This window comes from Salmo salar, chromosome ssa15 (assembly GCF_905237065.1).
Source record: "Salmo salar chromosome ssa15, Ssal_v3.1, whole genome shotgun sequence".
NCBI lineage: Eukaryota > Metazoa > Chordata > Actinopteri > Salmoniformes > Salmonidae > Salmo > Salmo salar.
Genome location: NC_059456.1, coordinates 42,507,188 through 42,517,444, shown reverse-complemented (window position 1 = coordinate 42,517,444; position 10,257 = coordinate 42,507,188). Strand labels below are relative to the sequence as shown.

Here is a 10,257-nt window from a genome sequence, read left to right as displayed (position 1 = left end):
TGTAACTGTTGTTTTGGACATGCTGTAAAGTCTTTGAGGTGAAGAAAATAGGATATTGGTTAGTTAAACATATTAGAAAATGTTAACAAAAGTCAAATGTGTGAGGATGTTGTTTCTTACTTTGGTAGTGAACCGACTGACAGTACTGTCCATCTGGAGGAATGGCATTGATACATCCACACGTGTCAGATGTGATGTCATCACAATTCCCATAAGAGACACACTGGTCACATGACCAACGATACTGGTCCTCACATCTGCACTGGAATCCAGTACCATTTGGGTAGCAAACTGAGGACAAGAGAGTAGAATAAGAAATCAAAAATACACTTAATTGGTGTGTAAGCAGTTCAAAATAATAATTTACACATTGAAGTCTTACCTGTAGACATGTTAACACCAGTGATTTGTATCAGATTATTGATTCTGACAGGGTAAATAGCATTTCTCAGAATGGCTCTCAGTTGATCTATCACTGTAACGTCTGTGGTGTTCAGTTCAATTTCAATCATGTACTCATAGAGAGTTTGCGGTACTGTTGGAACTGAAAATGAACAATGTCAGTCATTCATTTGCTAATATTAAATAGATTTAGATCCATCAAGATGACAAAAACATGACAAGACAACAGTAATGCTATGGCTCTTAATACAATTCCTCAGATATATGTTGGTCCTACATTACCTGTTGTAGGAGAGGCTGTTGTTATTGGACATGCTGTGAAGTCTTTGAGGTGAAGGAAAGAGGATATTGGTTAGTTTAAAATATTAGAAAATGTTAACAAAAGTCATATGTGTGAGGATGTTGGTTATTACTTTGGTAGTGAACCGACTGGCAGTACTGTCCATCTGGAGGAATGGCATTGATACATCCACACGTGTCAGATGTGATGTCATCACAATTCCCATAAGAGACACACTGGTCACATGACCAACGATACTGGTCCTCACATCTGCACTGGAATCCAGTACCATTTGGGTAGCAAACTGAGGACAAGAGAGTAGAATAAGAAATCAAAAATACACTTCATCGGTGTGTAAGCAGTTCAAAATAATAATTTACACATTGAAGTCTTACCTGTAGACATGTTAACACCAGTGATTTGTATCAGATTATTGATTCTGACAGGGTAAATAGCATTTCTCAGAATGGCTCTCAGTTGATCTATCACTGTAACGTCTGTGGTGTTCAGTTCAATTTCAATCATGTACTCATAGAGAGTTTGCGGTACTGTTGGAACTGAAAATGAACAATGTCAGTCATTCATTTGCTAATATTAAATAGATTTAGATCCATCAAGATGACAAAAACATGACAAGACAACAGTAATGCTATGGCTCTTAATACAATTCCTCAGATATATGTTGGTCCTACATTACCTGTTGTAGGAGAGGCTGTTGTTATTGGACATGCTGTGAAGTCTTTGAGGTGAAGAAAACAGGATATTGGTTAGTTACACATGTTAGAAAATGTTTACAAAAGTCAAATGTGTGAGGATGTTGGTTCTTACTTTGGTAGTGAACCGACTGACAGTACTGTCCATCTGGAGGAATGGCATTGATACATCCACACGTGTCAGATGTGATGTCATCACAATTCCCATAAGAGACACACTGGTCACATGACCAACGATACTGGTCCTCACATCTGCACTGGAATCCAGTACCATTTGGGTAGCAAACTGAGGACAAGAGAGTAGAATAAGAAATCAAAAATACACTTCATCGGTGTGTAAGCAGTTAAAAATAATAATTTACACATTGAAGCCTTACCTGTAGACATGTTAACACCAGTGATTTGTATCAGATTATTGATTCTGACAGGGTAAATAGCATTTCTCAGAATGGCTCTCAGTTGATCTATCACTGTAACGTCTGTGGTGTTCAGTTCAATTTCAATCATGTACTCATAGAGAGTTTGCGGTACTGTTGGAACTGAAGAAGAGCAATGTCAGTCATTCATTTGCTAAAATTAAGTAGATTTAAATCCATCAATATCCCAAGACAATTGTCATGCTATTGTTTTTCAGGCAATTCAGCAGATATATGTTGGTCCTACATTACCTGTTGTAGGAGAGGCTGTTGTTGTTGTAGGAGAGGCTGTTGTTGTTGGACATGCTGTAAAATCTTTGAGGTGAAGAAAATAGGATATTGGTTAGTTAAACATATTAGAAAATGTTTACAAAAGTCAAATGTGTGAGGATGTTGGTTCTTACTTTGGTAGTGAACCGACTGGCAGTACTGTCCATCTGGAGGAATGGCATTGATACATCCACACGTGTCAGATGTGATGTCATCACAATTCCCATAAGAGACACACTGGTCACATGACCAACGATACTGGTCCTCACATCTGCACTGGAATCCAGTACCATTTGGGTAGCAAACTGAGGACAAGAGAGTAGAATAAGAAATCAAAAATACACTTCATCGGTGTGTAAGCAGTTAAAAATAATAATTTACACATTGAAGTCTTACCTGTAGACATGTTAACACCAGTGATTTGTATCAGATTATTGATTCTGACAGGGTAAATAGCATTTCTCAGAATGGCTCTCAGTTGATCTATCACTGTAACGTCTGTGGTGTTCAGTTCAATTTCAATCATGTACTCATAGAGAGTTTGCGGTACTGTTGGAACTGAAGAAGAGCAATGTCAGTCATTCATTTGCTAAAATTAAGTAGATTTAAATCCATCAATATCCCAAGACAATTGTCATGCTATTGTTTTTCAGGCAATTCAGCAGATATATGTTGGTCCTACATTACCTGTTGTAGGAGAGGCTGTTGTTGTTGGACATGCTGTGAAGTCTTTGAGGTGAAGAAAACAGGATATTGGTTAGTTTAAAATATTAGAAAATGTTTACAAAAGTCAAATGTGTGAGGATGTTGTTTCTTACTTTGGTAGTGAACCGACTGGCAGTACTGTCCATCTGGAGGAATGGCATTGATACATCCACACGTGTCAGATGTGATGTCATCACAATTCCCATAAGAGACACACTGGTCACATGACCAACGATACTGGTCCTCACATCTGCACTGGAATCCAGTACCATTTGGGTAGCAAACTGAGGACAAGAGAGTAGATTAAGAAATCAAAATGACACTTAATTGGTGTGTAAGCAGTTAAAAATAATAATTTACACATTGAAGCCTTACCTGTAGACATGTTAACACCAGTGATTTGTATCAGATTATTGATTCTGACAGGGTAAATAGCATTTCTCAGAATGGCTCTCAGTTGATCTATCACTGTAACGTCTGTGGTGTTCAGTTCAATTTCAATCATGTACTCATAGAGAGTTTGCGGTACTGTTGGAACTGAAGAAGAGCAATGTCAGTCATTCATTTGCTAAAATTAAGTAGATTTAAATCCATCAATATCCCAAGACAATTGTCATGCTATTGTTTTTCAGGCAATTCAGCAGATATATGTTGGTCCTACATTACCTGTTGTAGGAGAGGCTGTTGTTGTTGGACATGCTGTGAAGTCTTTGAGGTGAAGAAAACAGGATATTGGTTAGTTTAAAATATTAGAAAATGTTTACAAAAGTCAAATGTGTGAGGATGTTGTTTCTTACTTTGGTAGTGAACCGACTGACAGTACTGTCCATCTGGAGGAATGGCATTGATACATCCACACGTGTCAGATGTGATGTCATCACAATTCCCATAAGAGACACACTGGTCACATGACCAACGATACTGGTCCTCACATCTGCACTGGAATCCAGTACCATTTGGGTAGCAAACTGAGGACAAGAGAGTAGAATAAGAAATCAAAAATACACTTAATTGGTGTGTAAGCAGTTCAAAATAATAATTTACACATTGAAGTCTTACCTGTAGACATGTTAACACCAGTGATTTGTATCAGATTATTGATTCTGACAGGGTAAATAGCATTTCTCAGAATGGCTCTCAGTTGATCTATCACTGTAACGTCTGTGGTGTTCAGTTCAATTTCAATCATGTACTCATAGAGAGTTTGCGGTACTGTTGGAACTGAAAATGAACAATGTCAGTCATTCATTTGCTAATATTAAATAGATTTAGATCCATCAAGATGACAAAAACATGACAAGACAACAGTAATGCTATGGCTCTTAATACAATTCCTCAGATATATGTTGGTCCTACATTACCTGTTGTAGGAGAGGCTGTTGTTATTGGACATGCTGTGAAGTCTTTGAGGTGAAGGAAAGAGGATATTGGTTAGTTTAAAATATTAGAAAATGTTAACAAAAGTCATATGTGTGAGGATGTTGGTTATTACTTTGGTAGTGAACCGACTGGCAGTACTGTCCATCTGGAGGAATGGCATTGATACATCCACACGTGTCAGATGTGATGTCATCACAATTCCCATAAGAGACACACTGGTCACATGACCAACGATACTGGTCCTCACATCTGCACTGGAATCCAGTACCATTTGGGTAGCAAACTGAGGACAAGAGAGTAGAATAAGAAATCAAAAATACACTTCATCGGTGTGTAAGCAGTTAAAAATAATAATTTACACATTGAAGTCTTACCTGTAGACATGTTAACACCAGTGATTTGTATCAGATTATTGATTCTGACAGGGTAAATAGCATTTCTCAGAATGGCTCTCAGTTGATCTATCACTGTAACGTCTGTGGTGTTCAGTTCAATTTCAATCATGTACTCATAGAGAGTTTGCGGTACTGTTGGAACTGAAAATGAACAATGTCAGTCATTCATTTGCTAATATTAAATAGATTTAGATCCATCAAGATGACAAAAACATGACAAGACAACAGTAATGCTATGGCTCTTAATACAATTCCTCAGATATATGTTGGTCCTACATTACCTGTTGTAGGAGAGGCTGTTGTTATTGGACATGCTGTGAAGTCTTTGAGGTGAAGAAAACAGGATATTGGTTAGTTACACATGTTAGAAAATGTTTACAAAAGTCAAATGTGTGAGGATGTTGGTTCTTACTTTGGTAGTGAACCGACTGACAGTACTGTCCATCTGGAGGAATGGCATTGATACATCCACACGTGTCAGATGTGATGTCATCACAATTCCCATAAGAGACACACTGGTCACATGACCAACGATACTGGTCCTCACATCTGCACTGGAATCCAGTACCATTTGGGTAGCAAACTGAGGACAAGAGAGTAGAATAAGAAATCAAAAATACACTTCATCGGTGTGTAAGCAGTTAAAAATAATAATTTACACATTGAAGCCTTACCTGTAGACATGTTAACACCAGTGATTTGTATCAGATTATTGATTCTGACAGGGTAAATAGCATTTCTCAGAATGGCTCTCAGTTGATCTATCACTGTAACGTCTGTGGTGTTCAGTTCAATTTCAATCATGTACTCATAGAGAGTTTGCGGTACTGTTGGAACTGAAAATGAACAATGTCAGTCATTAATTTGCTAATATTGAGTAGATTTTGATCCATCAAGATGACAAAACATGACAAGACAATAGTAATGCTATTACTCCTAATACAATTCCTCAGATATATGTTGGTCCTACATTACCTGTTGTAGGAGAGGCTGTTGTTGTTGGACATGCTGGAAAATCTGTAAGGTAACGAAAATATAACATTGCTTAACTGGTTAACAGAAATAGGAAAAATATCATGACTATAAAATCTATAAAAAACAGGACTTTGGCGTTTACTTGGGTTTTGAACCGACTGGCAGTACTCTCCATCGGAAGGAATTGCATTAATACATCCACAGGGTTTGTCTGTATTTTCCTCACATGTCCCATAGATGGCGCAATTGTTACATGACCAACGGTACTTGTCCTCACATCTGCACTGGAATCCAGTACCATTTGGGTAGCACACTGAAAAACAATATATCAGTATAAATCATCATTTTCTATGATTTAAATTAAATAATTCAACAAGAACTTAAATATTTCTTACCTGTAGTTATGTTGAGATCAGTGATGTTGATCATGCTACTAAGTGCGAATGGTAAACTGAGGTTTTTCAGAAGGTTCTTCAGTTCGTCTATGGCTTTTAAGTCATTGACATTGACCTCAACATCCACAAAGTACTCAAAAAGAGTTACAGGTTCTGTTGAATCAAATATATGGAACATATATTTGCATTGTTATATCAAACCAGAGCAGTTATTTGTGTTAATAAATTCAAAAATCAGGTTTATTCATATGTTAATACAGATTCAAGTATTTTATAAACAAATAATAAGTTACTTGTGTATGGCTGGCAGTACTGTCCATCAGCTGGATTTGCATTGATACATCCACATGTGTCACCAGTGATGTCATCACAGGATCCATACGTGACACAGTTGTTATATGACCAACGATACTGGTCCTCACATATGCACTGGAATCCAGTACCATTTGGGTAGCAGACTGAAATGGAAATGAGTTTCAGGACATGTGCATGTAAAAAATGTATTCAATCAATTATTTTTCTCCTACATAATTAGAAAAGCAATGCCTAGCACTTGCAAGCCCAACAGTATAACTACCAGTAGTGATGTCAACATCAGAGATTTCAGTGGAGTTGTTGATAGTGAGGGGAAGACTTGTTGAATTCACAGCTGACTTAATTTGTTCTATTGTTTTGATGTCTGACACGTTCACTTCAACATCAATTATGTAGTTCCATCGATTGGATAATACTGTAAGGATTGAAATAGAGGAAAGGGTGACGTTCAGGAGAAGAGTCCCTATGCTCTTTTTAAATACATGGTTTGAATTGTCATTCAAGAGGATGATGTTTTGCTTTGCAAGATCATTTAAAGGTGATCCATTGACTAGACTCACTTGCTCTTTTTTCCCTAACATGTGACGGATGTGGGTCGTACTCTGTGTTGAATGCCTTTACCAAGAGAATGAAAGTCAGTATCCACATTAACATTTGCTTCATAGAGTTTATATCATCTTAGAATATTTTCCACATTTAGAATATCCTGTTTGATAGGTTTTGGGAGTTTCAAGGGGGTTTAAATACTGTATGATCATCTAATCACGAGACTCCACACTAACCAGTTAAACCATCAAGATGTCAAAAGAAACATGATAGTTATGGTGGAAGAACTAAACAGTAGACCGCCTAACTCTTACTAATATCATCAAGTTACTAAGTTTCTCATATTCTGTTTACATGTGTTCCTAAATAAAGTCTGAAGGTTTCTATTGGACAGCATGAGGTACTGTTAACATAATACCTGTGAAACAAGGCTTGAAATTTCAATGAATTCCCGTGTTTCCAAAATAGAGCATGTCACCAGGAGGACAAGGACTCTCAGCCCATTCTTTGTTATTGCCATTCCTGTTATGGGGAAACAAGGCAAAGGAGTTGAGAAAAAAACAGGAAGAACTGTAAAAACCTACATTCACTATAATGTTTAAAGTGCACAATAAAACCCCACAGGTAACTTTTCTGAAGCACTTATATCATGCACGCTTCATTTAAAAATGTCCATAGAAGTATCTATTGTTTCATTTCATGATTTGTAATTCTGAGATTTAAAAAATAATTAGATTAAGCTGAATCAAGGGATTTGTGATATCATCTTAATTATAACCTTATGTAATGTGCTAATTGATATAATTAATCTCATCTGGACTTATTGTACAAACACACTTAGTGTGCAGCCATTTGTTTGTAAGTAGGAAAGAGACTGTTTGAAATTTGATCTGTTATTGTTAGAAAACATTTATGTTATGTTATGTATAATAGCTGAAGTTCTTTCCTCATTCCTAGAATGCCATTGTCTTAAGCATGTCCCTGTCCCTGGTGAGTGGACAACTCCCCATATGTTCCAATGTCATGTCAAAATACATTATGTAAGACAATTAATTGTAAATAACATATAATAAAGGGAAAGGGGGATACCTAGTCAGTTGTACAACTGAATGCCTTCAACTGAAATGTGTCTTCCGCATTTAACCCAACCCCTCTAAATCAGAGAGCTGCGGGGGCTGCATTAATCAACATCCACGTCTTCGGCGCCCGGGGAACAGTGGGTTAACTGCCTTGCTCAGGGGCAGAACGACAGATTTTTACAGCTCAGGGATTTTTTTGCCAGCTCGGGGATTCGATCCAGCAACCTTTCGTTTACTGGCCCAACGCTCTAACCACTACAGAGTATTCCTCCAAAAAAGTGTCAAAATATATTTCTGAATGATGTGCGGACTTACTGTAGGAAATTAATATAACATAAATAATATTTCAAAGTGAAAATATGACTGGATTTCTGAAAAATATAAATTAATTCTGCTGCATATGCAAGTCAACATTCACTGAATGTAAAACAGATTCTGTATATCTCATCTAACATTATTGATACCCATATTATGACAAAAGTACAATCATAAACATGGAAATGGGTTACAAATAGCATGGTAGGTCTTTAGTCAAAGAAATGTAATTGACAACCACTGTACCATGCCAAACAGATTAATCGTATATGTAATGACAACATGCTGTACTGGCATAATCTCGGTTCGTGTATGGCCATATTGGTCACATCCAACTCGTGGGCCGGGCCCCAAGCCCTGGTCTAACAGACTAGGGCTCTGTTGTCCTTTGGTAGGCCTGCTCTTCTGATTTAGATTAGTAGCCTTCTCTGCGTGAAGGTAGTTGACATTTGATTTAGACATTTCCAGTCCCTTTGTCTGTGCCAGTCTGATGACTTCTTAGCCAGCTTCACTGTCAGTTCTGAATGGGGGATCTTACTGAACTGTCTAAATCAAGTGTGAAATCCATCCTTAGACACGTTGCTATGCAAATCAAACACACTTCTGAAAGTGCAGGGTGGGAAAAATGTATTTTATGTGCCATATTGTTGACATTTCAGGTACAATTAGATTTTCATAAATATTTAACTTTACCTTTATTGGCCACACTGCTCTTTCTATGAGCATTAACACGTTGATCACTGAAGTGCTGATGTCCAAATTGTTGCAGGTTTGTTCAAAAGCAGTTGAGATCAATCATGTCATGTCTACCACACAAATAACAAAAAGAACACAAGAAAAACAAGCTTGATGTTTAAAAAACTTTTCAGACAGGAAAGGATCTAATAGGCACCAACAACAGGCAACAGAAAAGGGAACTGTAAGACACCAGAAAAATATAGGCACCAGCATGCAACAGAAGAGGGAACTGAAAGGCACCAGAAAAATATAGGCACTAACAGGCTACAGAATATTTATGTAGACACCAATAGGTAGTAGAGAAAATTTAATGGAGCTACTGCTACCACTACCAGAAAGTCTTACGTATAAAACTTGACAGCACAAAATATCTTTAACTAATAAACCAACTAAGAAAATCAATGTGACTACAGATAGCAGATTGTTGAGCCAGTCAGGGCAAATGAATCAGTTGAAAACATGGAAACTCAGATATTCAATCTGTGCTCCTGATATGCACTGTTATTTGATGTTGCTTATATCATGTCAGACCCTAAGTAATAATGAGTTACAGATACAACAGAAACATTTAGATTGGTATTTAAGCCTCAACTCAGAAAGGAGGTCAGTCTCATTACCACCCAAGTGAAGACTCCCATGCAGGCCAATTTCTGTCTCTTTCCCCCCTCCTTTTAACATTGACCTAAATTATTATTCATTTCTTCACTATCATCCTCATGTATCATTTCACTGAAAAACAAACTAACAAAAATACCTTACCTTGCTTCTCCTTACTGTTCTGGTTGACAAGTGTATTATTGTACGTTGCAGGGAGACTCAAAACCCACATCCCACACCGTTTACTGACTGCCACGCCCTTAACACCGTGAACTACGGGAAGAATTCCTGAAATATAGTAAGGGACTGACTGTGACAGAGCACCTGCTCAACAGGTTTCATTATTTATTCTGTTTCCTTGTGTCACTGAATGAAACTGAATTCGTATTGAAGAGCAGAGCACAGACACACTTGAGCCATCAGCACAACCATCGTTATAAATTACAAGTAAAAGGTCATCATGTAAAAACACCAGTGCAGTGGGTCAGTGACTATGCATTGTCTGAACTGTCATGAACATTGTGTCTCAACAAAACTAAAATACACTTGATCGCTCTGGTTAAGCGACAGTCCGTTTTACAATAGAATACAAAGCAGTGAATACACACAACTTGAATTGAACAGTGACAGATGAATACACAGTGAAAAGGAAACGTATTATATTTAATTAACTAAATTGACGTTGTTGGGTTATCAATATACTTCATGAAGATGATCCTACAGAGGATTTTGCCAT

At 37.3% G+C, this 10,257-nt stretch overlaps 1 protein-coding gene across 1 annotated transcript; it reads right to left on the bottom strand.

The window, feature by feature from the left end:
• Positions 1-82: 82 nt before the first annotated feature.
• On the bottom strand, positions 83-9,789 carry LOC106599432 (uncharacterized). The gene is made up of 32 exons (XM_045696075.1): positions 9,684-9,789; positions 8,880-8,992; positions 7,211-7,314; positions 6,807-6,861; positions 6,509-6,661; positions 6,225-6,389; positions 5,932-6,084; positions 5,679-5,849; positions 5,537-5,578; positions 5,236-5,397; positions 4,974-5,144; positions 4,843-4,884; positions 4,541-4,702; positions 4,279-4,449; positions 4,148-4,189; positions 3,846-4,007; positions 3,584-3,754; positions 3,453-3,494; positions 3,162-3,323; positions 2,900-3,070; positions 2,769-2,810; positions 2,478-2,639; positions 2,216-2,386; positions 2,064-2,126; positions 1,773-1,934; positions 1,511-1,681; positions 1,380-1,421; positions 1,078-1,239; positions 816-986; positions 685-726; positions 383-544; positions 83-291 (listed from the first exon to the last, which is right to left on the bottom strand). The coding sequence occupies exons 3-32, from the start codon at positions 7,310-7,312 to the stop codon at positions 83-85; spliced, it is 3,858 nt and encodes a 1,285-aa protein (XP_045552031.1). The 5' UTR covers positions 7,313-7,314; positions 8,880-8,992; positions 9,684-9,789.
• Between the last annotated feature and the right edge of the window lie 468 nt (positions 9,790-10,257).

What these genes read in the sequence shown, in the direction of transcription:
- LOC106599432 (XM_045696075.1), bottom strand. Translation starts at nt 7,312, where the DNA reads ATGGCAATAACAAAGAATGGGCTGAGAGTCCTTGTCCTCCTGGTGACA. An exon ending in CCAGTCGGTTCACTACCAAA is followed by an intron (nt 2,127 to 2,215) that starts GTAAGAACCAAC and finishes TTCACCTCAAAG; the next exon opens with ATTTTACAGCATGTCCAACA. An exon ending in CCAGTCGGTTCACTACCAAA is followed by an intron (nt 727 to 815) that starts GTAATAACCAAC and finishes TTCACCTCAAAG; the next exon opens with ACTTCACAGCATGTCCAATA.